The sequence below is a fragment of the Giraffa tippelskirchi genome, chromosome 9 (genome assembly GCF_054371585.1).
Source record: "Giraffa tippelskirchi isolate mGirTip1 chromosome 9, T2T-mGirTip1v1.2.pri, whole genome shotgun sequence".
NCBI classification, from domain to species: domain Eukaryota; kingdom Metazoa; phylum Chordata; class Mammalia; order Artiodactyla; family Giraffidae; genus Giraffa; species Giraffa tippelskirchi.
The window spans coordinates 38,074,277-38,095,149 of NC_137283.1; the positions used below are offsets into that span (position 1 = coordinate 38,074,277).

A 20,873-nucleotide genomic window follows, 5' to 3' on the forward strand; every position below is an offset into this window, starting at 1 on the left:
TCACTCCCTACTGGAAATGCAGTAGGGATCCAGACCAAACTAATACACTGCAATCAGAACCTTCAACTCAGCCAAGATCTTATAGTGTTTGTTTTACATAGAAATGAGCTAGATATGTGAAGCTATTTTTAAGACTGGTGAGCCTTTGATAAGACTGAGCTTATCCTTTTATATCAGCTAAGTTATCAAAAGGAAGATTTCCCAAACATTTCTCTAGCAACACTATTTTAGTATTTTTAAAAAGTTGTTGAGTCGCTCAATTATCTCTTTTCAAACTCCACTGACCATAGCCCGCAAGGTGCCTCTGTCCATGGGATTTCCCAGGCAAGAATATTGGAGTGGGTTGCCACAGGGGATCTTCCCGACCCAGGAATCGAACCAACATCTCCTGCACTGGCAGATGGATTCTTTACCACTGGGAAGTCCTTCCTTTTAAGAAGACACATCCACGTTCAGGAAATGAGGCAGCCATATCTATGCTGTTTCACAAGCTTTCCTACAGTTTTGCAAGTTAAAAAGTTGAAAGAATTTTCTTTAAGGAATAAAAGCATCAGACATAATGACAAGTTGATCGAAACTATTAATTGGGGGTGAGGAGAGAGGACACTTGCTGTGAACTGAGAACTACAGAAGGCACAGAAAAGGAGCCCAACTTGGAACAAGGTGGACAATTAAATTATGAAAGCATAAATTCTTCACTAGAAGACAAGATCAGATACAGTGCAAACCCTGGGTCACTTAGGTATTTATTTCAATCTTGTTTTAACAACCTTTATAGGACTGTGATTTCACAATCACCTGAGGAGTTGCTCAATAGTCACCTGTGGACAGGGAGTAGGGAGCAGACACGAGCAGGCAAGCACACTTCACTCCCTGCACAAACCCATGTAACATTCCGGGTGTTGATTATATTGATGCTGATTATGAAACGATTTTAACATTGAAACCTCCCAAGAGAGTGGTCAAGACATACCCAGTGTAATGATCAGGAAACCAGTGAGCCCCAGGTGCGGTCTGGTGCTGCTCTGGTGAGACTCACACAAGAGCTCTAGCACCGACTCTCACATTACTTACACCAAGAGCCAAATTTCCAAGTGCCAGCAACAGGCTCCAGGTGAGATATTTATATATACCCGAACTGTCTTCTGCAAAAAGGATTAGTTGAAGCATATAAATGAATAATGATGCTGTCTGCTCCTGTCCCAGTGTACTGGCCAGACCAGCATGAGTGTCTCACACTGTGGAGACCTCTTGGTCAAAGTCATTCAGACTCTGCATTGGAAAATTAACTGGGTTTTGAAGGAAAAAAACCTTCAGTGTCATGTTTTGATGTGTTCTGTGTGATCCACTTTAGGGAAGGACTGGACTCTCTTAGACACTCGAAGCCGGGCATGGATGGACAAGTGGAAGCTTTGAAGTTTCCTTAACTCATGGACCAAATTTTTACTATGTGCTAACAAGTTCTTTTCTAGGATCTGAGGATAAAGCCATGTGCAAAAGGCAAGTTACTTAACTCTGTATTCCTTGATTTTCAAACCTGAAAGTCACCATAGTAACCATGCCCTCCCCTCAGGACTTATGGAAGAAATTAAGAGACATCATTCACCTAAAACATCTATATACAAAAGTAATATTCAGTAAATTAATATTTTTCCAATAAACACCTTCAATCCAAAGGCTCTCATTTTGGCTACATGTATCAAACTTCCCAATCAACAGCAACCCTGGAACTTTCCACCATTTCTTTCTATCAAACTGGAGTTCTTTATTACTTTGCTATCACTGATCATTAGGTAGGTCAACTAATCAAAAGATTAATAGGTTATTCTTTCCTCTTTCTCCCTCCTTTACTTCAGCTCAAGTAAAAAACAGTTTCAAAGCTATGAACAGCATACAACAAAAAAAAGTAAACTAAAGTAAACTATTGGATCACTTCAATTTCTCAAATATCATATCTGATAAAATTCTATCTCCTAAGTCTCTAATTCAGAAGTAATTGTTATTGTAAAGACTTTGTCACTTTTTTCTTTTTTTTATTAATTTATTTATTTTAGATGGAGGCTAATTACTTTACAATATTGTAGTGGTTTTTGCCATACATTGACATGAATCAGCCATGCGTGTACATGTGTTCCCCATCCTGAACCCCCCACCCACCTCCCTCCCCATCCCATCCCTCTGGGTCATCCCATTGCCCCGGCCCTGAGCCCTTGTCTCATGCATCAATCCTGGACTGGCATGCTGTTTCACATATGATAGTATACATGTTTCAATGCTATTCTCTCAGCTTTTCTATCTGCTCAAGCTACCCCAATCCTTTAGGAAAGAAAATGGAGAAAGAGACAAAACAGGAATATGGTATCATTTTAACACTGTTCCAAAAACAGTTCACTGAAGTAGCAAAGAAAACACTAAGGCAAGGTGGCAAATTTGAGTTGTATAGGTACAATAATTATTTTTGGTATTAGATTTATCTCTCATCTCCATGGTAAATAAACTGCAAAACAAAATAAGTTATGAGGGAAAGTGAAGGATTCAAGTACTAAACCCTAGCACCTTAAGGATCTTTAAATGTGCATTAACACACAGAAGTCACATATGATTGGCTTACATGGTTTAAATAAAACTCAAAGAACTACCAGAATATGAAATTAGTATGCCATTCAAAGCATACAAAGCTTTTTTTTTTTTAAAGGATAAGATAAAATCCTCCAGTTTCTGCAACCCTTTTTTTCTTCCTTCTGAGGTGCCAGAGCAAACTTAAGCTGAACACAGAATAAGAGGTTTGGCAGATTTTCCAGCCTCCACTCAACATTATGGGAACTAAAAGCTTAATTATGGTCAAGTGTCAAAGTTTCTTCATAATGCATCTTATTTTAGCTTTGTTCTGCTTTTTAGAAAAGGCATTGTACAGTGTAAAAGAGAGAAAAGCATTCAGTTTCTTTTCACTGAACCTGACTCTCCCCACCTTGCATCAACCTCCCCAAATATGAGGCACAGTAGAAGTAAAGCAGACCATGGCCAATACTGAGGTGCAGCTGTCTTAGGAGAGAAACAAGGGTCAGAGAGAGCAATAACCTCAGGGTCCAGGGGAAAGTAAATGGGGAAGGTTTAAAGGCCCAGGACCCAAGGGTAGAAGGTTAAAAAAAAAAAAAGGTGTGACAGAGGGCACTCCTGTCCATGCCAAGAAAAAAGATGCCCTGGTAGGCAAAAAGAAAAGTTAAAAAAGCTCCCTTTACACTCCCAAAATTAAAAAGCCAACTTTTAATTGCATTCAAATATGAATTAGAAAATATTAAGAGTTATTAAGCTATAATTCTAGATAAAATTCTAACCTGGATAAATCTAATTTCCGTTTTTTTTTAGAAGAAGATCTCAAATCACAGCTCGTTTTAAATTCTTTATGAAGCCATTTCCACCAAAATTAGAGATGTTCTGAATGGAATGAGACTATATGCAGGGGGAAAAAGTATATGAAAATTAAGAAAATCATCCAAAAAATTAGGCCTACAATCAGACACACCAGAAAGTATATGTATGCATGGTTGTATATGCTGCAGGCCAACATACTCAGATAAGTAATAGTATGGCCTTGTCTACTGTTGTGATTTAATTCAGACAACATCTTTTGACTATATAGATCAGGGATGAACACGTGAGTGTGTGTGCATGATCAGTCATGTCTTTGCAACCCCATGAACTGCAGCCCAGTCAGCCTCCTCTGTCCATGGGATTATCAGGTAAGAAAACTGGACAAAATGGGTTGCCACTTTGTCCTCCAAGGGATTTTTCCAACCCAGAGATTAATTACGCAACTAATCATTATTCTTCATCTCCAATGTGAGCTACAATCACTTTCATCCATGCTTTCCAGGGCTGACATGGCAGAAATCAAAGGGAAATGAAATCCATGCCACATTTGTTACCAAAAAAAAAAGGTAAGAAATACTTCAAGTCACCCACTTGCAATAAGGAACTTTTCACAATTATCTTAAAAGGCTTGTCAGGTCAAACACCATAGTCAATTTTACCATCTAAAAATTCCATGATATGCTATTCTGTTATGACCTAGTATTATTATGTTTTGGGCTTCCCTGGCGGTTCAGGCGGTAAAGAATCCACCAGCAATGTGGGAGACCTGGGTTCGATCCTTGGGTTGGAAAGATCCCTTGGAGAAGAGCATGGCAACCCACTCCAGTATTCTTGTCTGGAGAAGCCCTACAGACAGAGGAGCCTGGAGGGCTACAGTCCATGGGGTTGAAAAGAGTCAGACACAACTGAGTGACTGAGCACACAGCACAGCAGTGATTCTCAATCGAGAGTGAATCTGCACTGCCTCTTGCTGGGGCCCGCTGTGGCAATGTACGGAAATGTGTTCTACCATCCCAATCAGAGGACCTGCTATTCCTTTCTTCCCCCAATCTAATCTGGCTCATGAGAGCCAATCTCCAACCCACATACTCCCCACCCCAGGCCCCTTTGCCTCTTTTGTCTTCCCCTCCCTTTCTGATGGAGTGTATGATGAGTGTACAATGAAGAAGACGTGTCCATTTCTTTAGTAAGAGTGGATTATTCAAGGTTCTGACAAATCCTGCAGTAAAAATAGTAGTGCACTACTATGTTCACCTCAGCAATTCCCAACCTTCCTTGCCACCAGGACTTTCCTGCCATAAAAAGCCTTTTAATCACCTACTGAACACAGGTGGCATAGACTGGGGAAAACTCTCTGAACATCACCTTTACTTGGCCCTCTGCCAAAGACTGCTTACAATGAAACTCAGTTCAGAGGGAAACAGAGATACTCAAACAATTCCATACTGATGACACTCTTTGTTCCCAGAAACTCTTCTTGCAAAGGCTAACACCAAGAAATCAGTAAAATTATTTAAATCTTTAAGTAACTAACAGTTGAAATGGTCATAAAAGTCTCCCAATGTCTAAAATTAATTCCTGCAGTAAATGTCCAGAGCAAAAAGAGACATACATCACACCTGTAAGTTCGAGAAATATAAATTCACAATCCATTGTGATAAATGCTGGGACTGCTGACTTTTCAGATGAATAACTCTCTCTCTATCAAATTCAAGACCATAAACATGGATTTTAATAACTGTATTTATGACCAAGATTTTACAGACAGAAATCTGAAATCAATTAATATATTTTTCATTATTATATTTCCTGTCCTCCCACTGCATAAATCTATTTTGTTCTGTAATGAGAGCTCAAAATCAAAGACCAAACATTCATCTGAACTTGTATTTTAAGCATTCTACAACCCACTGAAGTGTCTTTGAACCCTGAAAGTGTATATTACCTTTTATATTATAGCCACACTTGATTTATGAAAATCACTTAAAATATGTAAATGTCAAGCAATTCCTATGAAAAAAGATACCTTAAATGTTCTTAAGATCCGGTAAAACATATTCTGCAAAGGGCAGCACTCAGTTGCAGCTACCTTTAGACAAATTGCTTAATTGAGAATCTATGCATTTTGTCGTTGTCTGCCATGGGGTCGCTATGAGTCGGACACGACTGAGCGACTTCACTTTCACTTTTCCCTTTCATGCACTGGAGAAGGAAATGGCAACCCACTCCAGTATTCTTGCCTGGAGAATCCCGGGGACGGCAGAGCCTGGTGGGCTGCCGTCTATGGGGTTGCACAGAGTCGGACACGACTGAAGCGACTTAGCAGCAGCAGCAGCAGCATGATGAAATTAGGAAAAATAATTTACTGCAGTGAAATCATGATGTATTTGAATAAGCCAAAAAAAGGTAGTGTAAAAGAGCATAGTGTTCCATTCTTACTATAAAAAACTACTTATTTTAAAAAATGGAGTGTGGTTATCTTCTTATTTTAAGCAAAATTTTAATTATAAACAGCTGTTTCATACTAAGCATTTTTAATTGGGAAAAACATTTTAATATAAGTGATGTTAAGTAATCCATTTGTAATAGGCACATACTGTCTTTTTATAATTTGGTCTGCATTTCCATCAGAGGGATGGGAAATCCCAAATCTACCCCTTTCATATATAGATGGAGACCTGGAAAAGATGGCATCAATCCGAGCTGTTAGATTCAAAAACCTAGGAGAAAAAACTTAAAAGTTAAAGAATATTCCAAAAACAAAGTCTCCTGTCAACAGTAATGACAAAGTCCTTTGGAATTAGTCTTGGATATGAGAGAGAATCCAGGGTTGGAAAAAGACACAATGATAATTTCCAAGTTTTCTTTGGGGATAAAAGTGCTTCTCACATGACCTGGATTTGAATTCTAAGTTGGAGATGGAGGGAGCTGCAATAATGCAAGTCTGAACACAATTTAAATGGAGATGTAAATACCTGGGTAAGATGTTATTCCAATTTAAAGAAAGAGTATTTCTGGGTCACCCTGGTGTATGAATGACCTTACACCTTTTCAAACTCTCAGTAGAGAGTAATACTTCTATAGTATTATAGAAGTATCAAGATAAATATATTCAATGTTGGTATATTCAACCTTCTAAGTCACTGACTATCACTGATAGTGGATTTCATTTTCAAAACAGAGAAGAAAAGAGACTTTGACCTCCTGGAGGCAGTGACCACACAAATCTGTCTTTATATCTAAACATGAACAAGAGGGCTTGGGACACAGCAAGTAGATAATAACCATGTGCTCTGTAGAAAGTTAAGAGCACTGTGATATGTACAGACACATTACACACACTTATACCCCTCCCCCCCACACACACACAGTATACTTTTTGTTTAGGCCATACACAGAAGGTAAGGAATCATTCTAGGAGAAACCTGTGGTCATTATTAAAACATGTACATAACTAAAATATTTAGCTGCTGATATTGGACAAAAAGCTGATTTACGATTACCTGTCTGTCATCATTCACAGCTCTATTTTCCTTTCCACTCCCTTTGTTAAAAAGTGATCACCCAAGAAAGTGTGTTATGCCCTGCTCAACTCTGAAGTGACTTACGACGGTTCACACCAGGTAACTAAATTTTCTCATGATGCTACAGCAGCTTGATCAGTGATTCTGGAGGGTCTTTCATGGTTCGCAATACTGAGACAGGTATTATTTCATAACAGCCTCTTAGGTCAAAGGATTGACACATGGAATAGTCACCAGGGACCTCAAAAATACAACCATAATAATGAAAGCAATCTCATCACCTCTTTATTGCAGCCTGGCTAATTCATTGCCTCCATACAATATGAGATGCAGACTTTTCACCACAACCAGAGTTGTGATGCATTCCTTTACGATTTCATGCAAAGACTTCCAGAATGATCAACTTGTCAAGCTTTCTATTTCTCCTCTTCAGTCTCCAGAGAGGGCTGAACACCATGCCACTGACCTGGTCCTGTAATACCTTAGGCAATCTGCACAACACAGCCTGCCACAAGCTCATCATAGAATACTTGCTCTGCTCAGGAAATGGATCCGTAGCTGGCTAGAGAGCGGCAACTCTTTCTTACAGCATCGTGGGGGACAGACTTTAAGAAAGCAAGGAACTCTGGCGAGCCAACATGCAGTTTCTCAACCTTGACACTATGACATTTGGGGCCAGATAACTCTTTCTTGTGGGGACTGTGCTGTGCATGGTAAGACACTAAGCAGCAGCCTGGGCGACTGGAAGTTCTAGAGTAACTCCCAACTAAAGGTAACAGAGTCAACTTTCAAGTTCCATGCTCTCTCCACTTTGCTTCTGCCTTCATTGCCTGGCCCGAGTATCTACTTGCCTTGGTCACTACATGCAAGTTTGCTCCTCTAATACCACCTCATCAGCGAGACCTTTTCTAGCTTTCCCTTCTGAAATAGCACTTCTCTCCAGGTCATGAATCTTGCTGGCCTTATCTTACTTCCTGGGGAGCAAGCTAGAGGCCTCTCCCAAGCAATGCCAGACCCACCCTCCTAGTCATTGCAGCCAAGTTTTGAAGTAGGACAACCTGATACTGGCATCCATTCTCGTAAGTGGAAAGGATTAAGTACAGATGTTGATTTAAGATCTTCCTGAAAAAAGTGCATATGATCCAAGACATTTGCATGCTTCTCAGACATACACAAGCTTCTCGGATTCAGGAATGCCCCACATAGGCCTCGCTTCCATTTGCTGGAGTTAAGAGTATTTTTTATAGTATTATTTGATGAGATTACATATTATTTTGTGCATGTAACACTGTCAGTCTCCACCAGGTAAAAATGAAATTTTGCGTATTTTATTCTCTGTTGTGACCCTAGAACCTGGACTTAAGCATGCCTTGTGGTCAGTTTTTGGGCAACACCCTTTCAGTGAATCATTCAATAATTGAACTCCAGAGAGAACACACACACACACACACAAGTCAATCACTGTCAGTTCTTATTTTAGGCAAAGATACAGATCCTTGGCAAAATTCATACTTAAGAGCTATAACTCTCCAAGACCCCCGATCAAATGAAGTGTGGTCTATGGGGGCATTCCTCAATTCAAGAATCTTGAACACTTAAAGCATATGCAAGTTTTTCAGGAAGATCGTAAATGAACATCTGCACCTAATGTTTTCCACTTAGGGGAATGGATGCAAGTATCAGATCGTCCCACTTCCAAACTGAGCTCCAGTGACTAGGAGGGTGGGACAGGCAGACAGGGGTTACTACTCAGGAGAGGCCTTGAACTTGCTACTTGGGAAGCCACTTCCCCACAGAGACTTTCCTCTTTGTAAAAAGGGCATATCTCAGAGGGCTGGTATGAACAGCAGTCAACAGAGACAAAGCAATTCCCCCCAGTGCCTGAGACAGACTCCGTAAATGTTAACTGCTGCCTTGCCTATAATGTGTAACTCCTCTGAATAGTACTGTCGAGAAGTCTTCTGTGCAAAGATGGAAAAGTTCTGTACCTTGGGCAGTATAAAAAGGTAGCCATTAGCCATTTGTGGCTACCAAGAATTCGAATTTCAACTAGTGTGATTTTTCATTTGATTCTAATTAATTTAAATGGAAATAGCCATGTATAACCAGTGGTAACAGGATTAACTAAACAGTACAACCCTGAATGTTATAAAGACTCCCTAATTCATGGAACTTTATTACTTTATTGACAACCACTTCAGACTTCTGAAATCAAGAACTCAGCTCAAAAGGAAAGAAATGTCTTCCCGGTAACTCCTTCCCTTTAAGTTTCCTGAGATAGCTTAGCTTTTAAGACCTGAAAAGACAACATGGGTAGCAGGGACCAAGGGCTTACTCAGCCAACTGCCATGCATGCCCCCTGCTTCTTCTAGGTACACCTTGACTGGTCTGAGCCAATCAAGCTAACTCCATTTCTCTTGCCAGTGACTGGCTGCATCTTGAACACTTGATTCAGTTCTGACCAATGAGGTGGAAGGGTTGATAGTCCAAGGGAGGGGGTGCTCTGAGGCAGATTTTACTTAAACAGAGACATCAGAAAGGGATACTTTCTCTTTCTCTGGACTTTATACCTCAGCGTTTGACCTCCGGAACTGCAGAAGTCATATTACAGCCATCAGGAAAGGGATTCAAAGTACCAACTCTACCAACTAAGAGGTTGGTGTAACAGAAACAAATGGACTGTACCTTAGAGATGGCTGAGTACCAAGTGCTCTGCCCTCTAGAGACATAAATTTAGAGATACACTGCTCTTACTATTAAGACAGGAGAGTCTGCAGGTCTCTTCCAAAAGCTAAAACATGGTAACTGATACAAATGCAAATCCTTATACACAAACATGCCCCTGGAAATGACTGCAGTATGAACTGGGGAGAAAAATCCTGGTAATACTGCCAGCCAGGAATCCTCAGGACAAAAGAAGCTAATCTTGACTTGTTCTTGCTGGCACAGCAGGTCCATGGTCCAACTGGCCATAAGTGTTGAAACGTCCTTTTGACACTCTATAGTGAATGGTGAGAGAAAGGGCAAACTTTACACAAAAAGGATGTTATAAAGATAGCTCATTAGGAGGTGGTGTAAGAATATAAAAGCCACAGGACATTCAGTAAGTGTCAAAATCACTTCCCCAGAGAAGAGTGTGGACTGTGCACTTCGCAACGGTGAGGAAAAAGTACCTCCCATTATCACAGAGAGCCCCAGAAGCAGAAACACACCACAAATGGCTTCTCTCTCATCTTTGCAGATACTCCTCATAGAGTCTAGTTACTAAGAGGCTCATATTTCCTTTTCCTGCTAAAGTTTCTCAACAACCAATCAATACCAAATGTACTAATGGCAAGCACATCCTGCTCAAAGGAAGAGTGCTGTCCTAACACTTGGAACTAAGGGAAAGGGTGGGACAGAGACATTCTGGTTCCAGGAGAGAAAGAGGCCAACAATAATCGGGACACAGCAACTAAATGATACCTCTGGGAGCAGCAAATTTTTCTTGCAGTTTCAAGAAGCTCATTTTCTTCCCAGGGAATGGCCATCAGACTGGGAGAATGTGGATTAACACAAACAGGAAATTCGGATCCAGTGGCTTCCCAAGCTCACTGAAGATCTCAAGGTAAACAAAATTCGTTAAGTGGGTCACAGAGGTTAACACATAACTTAAAACAGCCCACAGTCCACACATTCACTGTCTGAAATTCACTCCATCATGGATGCAGGGATGATAATGTAAAACATTTACCAAATCAGAAGCAATGAACACTAACAATGGATGGTAGAGGGCAGGTATTCAATCGTAAGGTCCCAGAACAGGAGGAGCGGTCGAGGCAGAGACGAAGGGGAAATTCAGGGGGATAGGGCCAGTGTGTTTTTAGGATTTTTAGTCATCTACATGGCTGTACCAGAGCCAGGACATACAAAGAGTTATACTTCTTAAAATTAGGACAGTAAATAATCTCCTAAACTTTTAAGCCAATTTAAGAATCTCTAATCCTTTCATGATTTTTTTCTCAGCAGAGATGCAGGTTGATTGTATGGCATATAAGAGGCTTTTCAATCCTTTCAAAATGGTGATAACATCTCCTAGAGAAGACTTATTTTGCTATATTGGAACAACTAGCTGTACCATTGCTGACTTTTAACTTTTATTCTTAAACTGGCTAACTTTTTATAAAATCTTAAATATGTAATTAATAGGACACTTAACACACCAAAACATAAAACTAGCACAGCCTTTCATATATTAGGGATACCAGGATATAATGAAAGTCACAGGATCAAATTCTAAAATACTCTTCCAGGTGAAGGCCCTCGGCAAGACCTGTCTCTTTTAAAAAGTGATATTGGCAAGTGACAGACAATTATTATAGACCTATTAGCACTAAATTGTGAGTTTCTCCTTGATAGAGAACTTAAGAAGAAATGACTTTATTATGCTAAAGTCAAGTACTTATACCACAGTAGAGTCATTTTTCACATGACATAAAAATCACATTTAATACTACACTCAGGGAAAACATTATTTATTACACACTGTAGTATTATTAATGAAAAGCAAGGATTCCTAAAGTTACCAGAAAGCATTTGTCAAGAAGGCAAGGTTCCACATGATACACCTACTACTGATTTATTTATTTTTTTTAACCTAAACAAACTCTTAATTACATGATAAAATACAGAGTTTAATATAACTGAAATGGAGGAAAGGTTAATTTTTAATAGCAAGAAAGACAACCAAGAAGATGCACTATGTTTAATGCTACTGATCTCAAATAGGGTCATGGGAAATTAGCAGCTGAGAGGTGGAAGTGAGATTAATTTCAGGATCACTTAACGAACTATTGAAGACCAATGACAGCACTTTGCATGGTATCAGACAGGAGCAATATTCACAGTGGACTCACTGAAACACGACCACATATCACTTAACACTTTTGCTCAACTACAAGATTAAACTTGAACCCTGTAAACTAAGTTCCTGTCTATATGTAAACAAATAGAAACACCCTCTTCAGGCACACAGTAGACACTTATTCCAGCCACGTAATGGCAATACTATTGATAAAAGTTCAAAAGCTAATGAAATTCAGTAAGCTTTCCCTTACTTTTGTATGGCTACCAGGCTCACCACAGCAATAGAAGAGACAAGATAAGGAATAAGGGTGTAGTTCATCGCAATGATTACAAGGGAAACCCGATAAAATGTTACTCAGCAAGATATATATGAATAATATTTTATTTGCCAAAAAATTCCACATAACAGAACTTAACAATATCCAAAGGGAATGATAGAAATGTTCCTCTCTTTTATACAGTCGGAAAGTGGGTTTTACGAACCAAATTGTATATAATAAATGAGTCCATTTTGTTAGGTTACAAAGGAAAACGAGTAGCCTTTAAGTAAATCACACGGCACACTGCAAATCACTGGCTCTCCAATTATTAGGCATGTATAAGGCTAGGTATACTCTTCCTTTGAACCTTCAAATTAATCATGTTCCTCTACTAACCCATACTCACGGGGCCCCTGCCCCCAAAATACCAGTTTTAAAGGAAGGAGTATCATCCTTTCAAATGTATGACCAGGAAAAAAGATGTCTGACTTTGATCCATCACAGGTATGAAAAACATATACTTATAGATAATTCTCTGTATGCCTTCTGTAGACCCACTAAATGTCTAGATTACTAAATATTAAGATTTATGTTATATCAAAGCAGATATACCTGAGTCAATATTTACTGCTTTGTACAATAAATCTTGATGTTCAAACTGCATCAATATCAGTGCATTAATTTCTGCATGGCTCATATCAGCATCTTATAAAATTTGAAATGCCAGTGAAAATGTTTCACTTGAAAAATGCAGATATAGCCAATTAAAGAGACAAGAAAGGCTTTTCCTTTCCTTTTGGCTTTCTTTGCAGTTTTTTCTTCTTCTTCCTCTCCCCTAGAAATAATGGTTACAAAGAAAACTGCCTAAATTTGATGAAATTCAGCCATCTATTATAAAAGAATTATTTTAGGAAATATTATGAATGTATTAACATAATAAAATATTCCAGATATAATCCTATAAGATATTATAATATTGTATACATATAAATGTAAAAGGGCAGTATTCATCATTTCTCACTGATGATCACAATTAACCTTTGTGTACAGTCTCTCAACTTCTCAGTTCTATTTATTGATGAAAACTTATTACCCAAATTATTTTATACATCTTGTAGCTCAACCTAGTTCTTATTGGTATATGTTTACTAAGCATTTCATGATAAGGATGTACTAAAATTACCCAAGCCCCTACCGATGGTTATTTAGCCTGTTACACTCACAATGGCACATTGGGGATACGTACAAGTGTTTCTGAAAGACGACACCCTAGAAGCAGAAGCAAAGACTATCAATATTCAATATTTTCATACATTATGCCAGAGTCCTAAAAAAAAAAAATAGGCTCCATCAACCTACTACCTTCAAGGCCGATTTAAAACCCAAACTTGCAGCCTTCCATTTACCCATGTTTTAAACATCTCATCATAGCAACAATTGAAACTTTTATCACTGTTACACAGCACTTGATACCAACCCAGCACTGAATAAAATTGCATCTTCTAATACACTTTCGCCAAGGGTCACAAGGACCCTAAGGAGTTTATTGATGTCCTCTTACAACATACAGTAGCATCTGTTAGCTTTACAAACACTTGTGAAACCACCTCCAGAGAGAAGATGCTAAGAAATCTTTGAACTCAAGCAGCACAGATTAGAACAAAGTTAAAAAGAAGATAAAGAACACATCTCTAAGTAACTAGAATAATTTCGTTCAAACGATGGAAAAGAAAAAAGCCAAAGTCTGCATTGAAAAATGTTCAAGGTACCTTAAGCATGTGACACCATATTTTTCGCTTTTATACATAAAGTCCTGATTAGTGTGTGACCACATGCGTTTTTTTCTCACTCTATCTATCCTTGTAATCCCAGATCGAGTGCAAAAAGAAAACAACCAACCACAATGAGTACCTACAGGAAAAAATAGCTTGTACTTTGTCCTACAAACTATTTCTATTTCAAAACATTAAGGTAGGAACAGGGAGGTACAAAGATTAATTACAGACAAAGGTTCTGCTCAAGGAACATGAAGTTTAAAGGGTGTAAGAAATATGAACAAAATACTATACCATGTCTTAACAGGTTCAAGTCCAAATTTATCTTTACAACCAACTCATCATTCCTCATTTACTCATTTAAATTAAATGCAATGCCCTCTTCAATCATTCTGGGGAACATCCCAGACAATTCATTTTGCTTTCTCTTTCATACACAAAATGTAATCAATTCCCACGGGCTCTTTCATCTCTCAAATTCCTGACGATACAACCTCAACATTTCTCACAGTTTCTGCTCTCTTCCCCTGCTGACCAACCCTTAATCCTACAACCTGAGGTCTCACTCAAACATAAAACCAACTTAGACCATTTTCACCATAAAATCCTTAAATGACTCCCTCAGAAAGATGTTCTAGATCACTAGTAGAGTTTTGTTAGACCCCTCCTGGTCTACTTCCGATACTTTGCATTATTCCCTTAACTTGTTCCACTTGACCACATGCCCCAGACCCACTGAAGTACTTCCAGCTCCCCAGTCAAGGCTAGGTCGTTTTATGCCTCCAGGCTTCTGCACGTCCTGGAAAACACCTGTCCATCTCTAATGGAACCTGGCAGGAGCCATTCTGAGGAATTTCTCTGGCTACACCGCAATACCTGGCACACAATAACTTCTACTCTAAAACTGTAAACAGATTACTAGAGAACTGTAAAGAAGATAGAAATTCACTGTCAAAAATAAAGAGGAAAGTGATGAGTTAAGAGAGTGGGGTCAGGCAGATAGACCCTTGAGCCAGGACTGAGGAGAATCAATCTCAACAGTGTGGTCCCATCAGATCAGAAGGTCTCTACTGCAAAGGGAATGTCTCTGGGGAAATGATTCACTTAAGAGACTTCATAGGAGGTATCAGGAGAGAGGCAAACAATATGGCAATGTTAACATTAAACTGGAAGGTTCCACAGTGCCGTCTATTCTTCTAATGACAAAAGCAGACTTGGGCAGGCATTTGCGTATTTTGCTTTACCCTGTATGCTGCTGCTGCTATAGATGTTATTAAAAATAGGCATGGAAATGTTATTTTAGGAATTTAATTACGTCTTAAGTTCACCAGGGGAGCTCGTTACTTGAAACGATCCAACGCTGAAACCTTTTGTAAATCACCCACTAACTTACCTGGATTTCATGGCAAGATCCCCTTAGTGAGTTCCCAAGCACAGACTCTGGTATGAATTCCTTTATCCATCCATGCATTCACCTACTTGAAAAATATGTTCCCAATATATACAAGAGGAGATATTCTGGCACACAGCAGGAAAAACAAGGAATAATAAGCTATAATCTTTGTCCGTAAAAACTCTACATTTAGCTCGGGAAAACTCTCTCTCCCCACCTCTTCCCCTTCCCTTTTTCTTTCTCTCTCTCATACACATACATATACGCACATGCATGTTATAAAACAAGATGTTCATATGCATAGTGTAGTGGAGTGGCCATGTGATTAACAGTCATACCAGGTGATTACATATATTATTCCTAGCTCTCAAAACCATCCTATAAGGTATGTCCTTTTATCTCCATTTTACAGCTGAGCAAGTCATCAAACCCCAGGACAATCAGAAAGGCCCTTGGAAATCTCATCCCACAATTTCCTGGCCAGGAAGGAATTCCTCTTAGAGCAATCCTGCTTGACCTTCACCGAGTGCAACATCAGACACTTCTTTCAAGGCATTTTGGTCATGGCATGTCTCAACTATGGAGTTCTCTAAAAGTGAGAAATGCCCCCCTTGAATTGATTCACAGAATCTATCTACACAAAAAGAACGTGAGATAAAGATGATTAAAAATGAAGAAAACCACTTAAGAGGGTAAGTTAAAACGGGGTGGGAGGAGAAACCCACCGCCTGTTTTTTCCTAAGTCTTTGAGGGGGCGGAGAGAAAACAGAAAGCTTTATAAAAATGCCTCAAATTTCTACTTGAACTTGCTCCAAATTTGTTTCTCATTTCCCTTTCCGGCAACAATGACCTACCTAGCATGTGTTACTTTCTGTGTAATAATTACAGAAGTTCTGGGCGAACTCCAAAATTCATGAGCTGTCATCACCTCAAATAACACAGAAAAAATAGCTGTATTTTAGTCAAGTAAATCAACAGAAGAGAAGTAAAAAAAAGTGCAAGTCGCTCAGTCATGTCAGACTCTTTGTGGCCCCATGTACTATACAGTCTACAGATTTCTCCAGGCCAGAATACCGGAGTGGGTAGCCATTCCCTTCTCCAGGGGGCCTTCCCAACCCAGGGATCGAACCCAGGTCTCCTGCATTGCAAGCATTTTAATATTTCCAATAGACACCTAAATTATTGTTACTGTTTTTCACAGTGTAATTCTGTATGCAATACATCAAAAGGTGTTCCCCCCTTTTTCCTGTTCTTGGTATAAGGAAAATATATCCAAAGATACAAAGCAACCTTAAAGTTACATTATTATTAACAGTTAATGATAATAATCTTACATTTATGTTCTGTTTCATTTCTCCCATGCATGATGTTTTCACACTAAACTCAGACATTATGACCACTCCTTTTTAGAGCAGAAATAACTAAGAACCAGAGAGACAGTCTATCCTCACATGGACACAGTGGGACGAAAACACCAGTCTCCAGGCTCCTCAATAAACAGTCCTCGATCCTAAAGCTGCTGGTGTTCACAGTGGCATCAAACGATAAGCCTATGAAGTAAGGTTGTGGATCATTTTCAAACATAAATAGGATGCGGACATTATCCCAGATGACGCAGTGACATTGAAATCACTCGGCTAGTCCTAACGTGGTAAGTCACACTACTAATGAAGTATGATCATGACAATATCCTTAAAACAAGTTCTCCACAGCTCAACCACTTGTGGAACTCTCAAGTGACCGGTGGGCTGACCAGGTGGGCTGCTACCAGAATAACCAGATCAGCATCATTCACCACACCCCACCCTGGACCCAAAGGCGACCTAATGATGAGGAAGGACACCAGAACCCAGGGGCCCCAGGACCACCAACACCGATTCCTCTCCCTGTTCCACCTCCTAAAACATATCACTTCCTCATCTGTATTCCTCCCAGAACTTTTCAAAAGCAGGAACACAAGAATCACCGTGAATGCTAACTAGAACATTTGCTGGGGACATTTCAGCTCAAGGGAAATGCAAGGCCAGAAGAAAAAGAGAGAGACATGTTCCAAATCGCCGCACAGTTTTGTTTTTGAGTCAGGCTAACATATGCTCAAAACCCCAGGCTGCACCAGTGTGATCAGGAGCTGGCAAACCTTTTCTGTAAAGGGCTAGATGATAATAGTCTAGGCTTCTTGGTCAAAGTTCTGTGTGATAAGTACTGAACTCTGCCTTCTTAACATGAAAGCGGCCATCAACAAGAGCCAACAAAATGGATACGGTTGTGTTCCAATAAAACTTTACACACAAACACAGGTGGACGTTTGTAGTCTGCCAAGCCCTGAACTTAAGGACAGTTTGTTTGCTGAACCCTCGTTCCCAAATCTCAAATGGGCAATTCTTATGAATTATGGCTGATAGAATTTAGCTTGCTGAGCTCCCAGTATTACCTAGGGATCTCCCAGTAGCAATCATAGCACCCAAAAGAGAATTCCAGTAACAACAATATCACTAGTAGCAAAAGTACTAATAGTATGAAAAACAGCAAAAAGTAACACTAGGCACTTTATGCCCAGAATTTGTTAAATTTTTCACACACATCTCATTTCATCCCCATTAACAGCTTTATGAGGGAAGTGCTATTAATTATTCCTTTTTCAAAGATGGGAAGACTGAGGCTCCAGGCAGTTAAATGCCCTCCCAACATCATAAAGATATTAAAAGATATTAATGGTAGATTTGAACCACAGTCTACATACGTGACTTAAAAATTCACACTGTCACACACAACACCACTCCCTCTCCAAAGTATACCAATGCCTTATTTTAGGAAGAACTAATACAAATTTGTGAATCAGAGTCATGAGGTTAACATCTGGACCATTAAACCCCTCTCTCATGAAGTGGACTACTTCACTATTGCTAAATTTAAAACCACTTTCCTCTAGAAGCAATGACCTTTCGTTTGGCAGTTCAAGTGCCAAGGAACACCCTAAGAGTTCTTGACGTGAAAACCAATATTTCACCACTTTGCTGAAAATAACCATTGATACCATGGAATGTTCAAGAAGATGACTATAAACCTCAACTGGTAACTCTCTTATGCTTTCCTTCTCCTTTTACTTTTGTTTTTCCCATTATGCCTAGCAAGTTACTTCAGTGATTCTTCCAAGCCAGTCTATACCCTTCTAAAGGATTCTTCAAATAACTGCTTTATCCTGGCTCCAGAAAAAAACACAACTAAAACAGGGGTTGACGAACTATAGTTTGTGGACCCTATCCAACGAGCCACCAATTTTAGTACAGCCTGCAAAGAATGGTTTCTCTATTTTTAAAAGGTTGAGGGAAAAAAGTCTAAAATATAAGATTTCCTGACACATGAAAATTATAATAAATTCAAGTTTCATTGTCATAAATAAATTTTGATGAGGACACAGCTAGTTTCTCCAACTACCTATGGCTGCTTCTGCACTACAATGACAGAGTTGACTAGCTGCAACAGAGACCACATGCCCTGCAAAGCTCAAGACTACCGGATTCTTTATAGAAGAGCATGTCAACCCACTGAAGATAAACTATTAGCTTTTCCACCGATAGAAGCAGTTTTCAAATTCAGACATAATGCATTCCAGAAATACAAAATGGAGACTCACCAAGTCCAGAGTTAAGAAGATCAACAACAGCTCTGCCCCAAAGACCACACTACTAATTATGTCCAGTCTTAACTAATGGGAAAAATCACTGCCATCTGCAACTGTACATGCTGATGTCATATAATTTCCAATTTCCCAACAGCATTATTATTCAAAATTGATGAACTGTAAACAGCAGACCACTTTATGCCTCTTCTTAACTTCTATCAGAGACACAGAGAACAAAATGATAAATTTTCTTTGGGTTTCTTGGCAGGAAGCTATATATATGTAATTTCGGCCTTCATCTCCCAATTTCCTTCATTTATCAGAAATGGTGACAAAAAGGTTCTAATTAGGTAATTCTAATCACAAGGAATGGGGTGTGATGGAAGACTTCAGAATCACTGTCTGTTCCTTGCAAAACAAAACAGATAGGCTATTCTCCCTGGAGGGGCAGGAGATTTATCAATAGACAAAAGGATGCAAAAAGCCAATAGATAAGGTGTAATTAAAGATCAGGCCTATAAATTTTATACTGACATAAACTTAACAGGATTTGCAGGTGGAAATTCAGGGTTTAAGACCAGGGTATAATCATGACAATAATATCTTTCAGTTCTATGAGCAACAACATAGAAAATGCATACATTTATTATTGAGACTAATACTCTGTACCTCCAAGCACTTTCATAAAAAAATTTGAATATTCAGTGCTACAGTGATTTCCAAAGTGGTCTGTCTTGCTCAAGAATTCTTCCTTAATTAACTAAAAATACATTTCCTATGTATTTTTGAGCATCAAAATCTCTTTTAGAAATAACAATCCACCTATCTTCTTTTTGATAGTTGTTAGACGCATAAACCAGAAAAGCCTGTACATTCTTGTAGATTTTTTTTTCTGCCCCTTAAAATGCAAGAAAATTATTTTCAAAGTAGTATTCAGAGTTGTACCAATGTGTACTCTCTCTTCACTGACTCGAAGGCGAAAAGTGAAAATAAAAATTGAAAAGAGCTACAGAAATATGGCAGTGGGCTGAAATATATTCAACTAGCAATATCTGATTAGAAAATAAAGTTGCATTTCTTAGATTAAAGCATAATAGGTCATTTTGATACATGATGCTTTGTAATATTTAGCAGATATTTAGCAGCTCAAGACAAGGCTTATATTTTCTGCTCTCTGAAATCACAGCCTCTGGGAAGAGACAAGAAAAGGCCACGTCTTTCGGAAAATTACAAGTTTGGTACAATAACTCATTAACAAGTAAAGTTCAGAAATAAATGCAAATTGAGGGGAAAAAGGCAGGTTGGGGAAACAGGTGGGAGAGATAAATTAAGGTACTTATCACCTTGAGAAAAAACAGGCTTGACTATTTCAGCTTTCAGGAAACGACAAAAGGTTTGAACAAACAGAAATCAGGCGTGAAACTGATTAAAAGTGTGCCTTTGAGTGAATGTAATGGAACGTGAACTGGCCTGTATGATCGCGATGGGAACAAGTCAACTTACCGGAGTAGGCCCAGTATGGGTCGCCGGAAGCCTTGCGCCTGCGGATCTGCGCCTGCACCGAGCTGCCCTGTCTGTTCTCATGCAGGGTCCCCACAAAGCCCTCCGTCAACGCTGCAAGACAGGAGAGGTGCAGTGAGTCAAAATCGTCACCCTGCTGCACGCAGGAGGGGTGTCAAATGCACACAGCCCTGTGACCACCTAGAAGCACAGACCTTAGGGTAGCTGAATAGAACTTCCTCACTTTATAGAAGAACAACTACAGGAGAACCTTCAGAGATTACCAGGATTATCATTAATATTAACAATAGCTTGTGTATGTGTAGGTCGCTCAGTCATGTCCAACTCTTTGCGACCCCATAGATTGTAGCCTGCCAGGCTCTTCTGTTTAGGGGCATTTCCAGGCAAGAATACTGGAGTGGGTTGCCATTCCTTTCTCCAAGATCTTCTTGACCCAGGGTTTGAATCCTGGTCTCCTGCACTGGCAGGCAGATTCTTCACCGTCTGACCGAACTACAGTGAAACTTGTCTCCGTACCATGAACCTGAGGTGCACTAAACCCTTTACATGCATTATCTTATA

The 20,873-nt window shown here is 39.3% G+C and overlaps 1 protein-coding gene and 1 long non-coding RNA gene across 9 annotated transcripts in view; one reads left to right on the forward strand and one right to left on the reverse strand.

Annotated features, from left to right (window-relative positions):
* PTPRG (protein tyrosine phosphatase receptor type G) overlaps positions 1 to 20,873 on the reverse strand; it is a 767,420-nt gene that overhangs the window by 542,262 nt on the left and 204,285 nt on the right. For all 8 annotated transcript variants that reach the window (XM_081524560.1, XM_081524557.1, XM_081524554.1 and 5 more), the window contains exon 2: positions 20,295 to 20,405. Coding sequence is in view for 4 of the 8 variants with exons in the window: in XM_081524554.1 (XP_081380680.1) it covers positions 20,295 to 20,405 (111 nt within the window). In the remaining 4 variants the exon portion in view is untranslated. The remainder of the gene's footprint in view (positions 1 to 20,294; positions 20,406 to 20,873) is intronic.
* LOC145519843 (uncharacterized) lies at positions 816 to 17,492 on the forward strand. The gene is made up of 8 exons (XR_014063959.1): positions 816 to 1,114; positions 1,355 to 1,500; positions 3,367 to 3,740; positions 3,875 to 3,938; positions 6,896 to 6,995; positions 10,416 to 10,503; positions 15,582 to 15,861; positions 16,580 to 17,492. It is a non-coding gene; the product is annotated as an uncharacterized LOC145519843 (long non-coding RNA).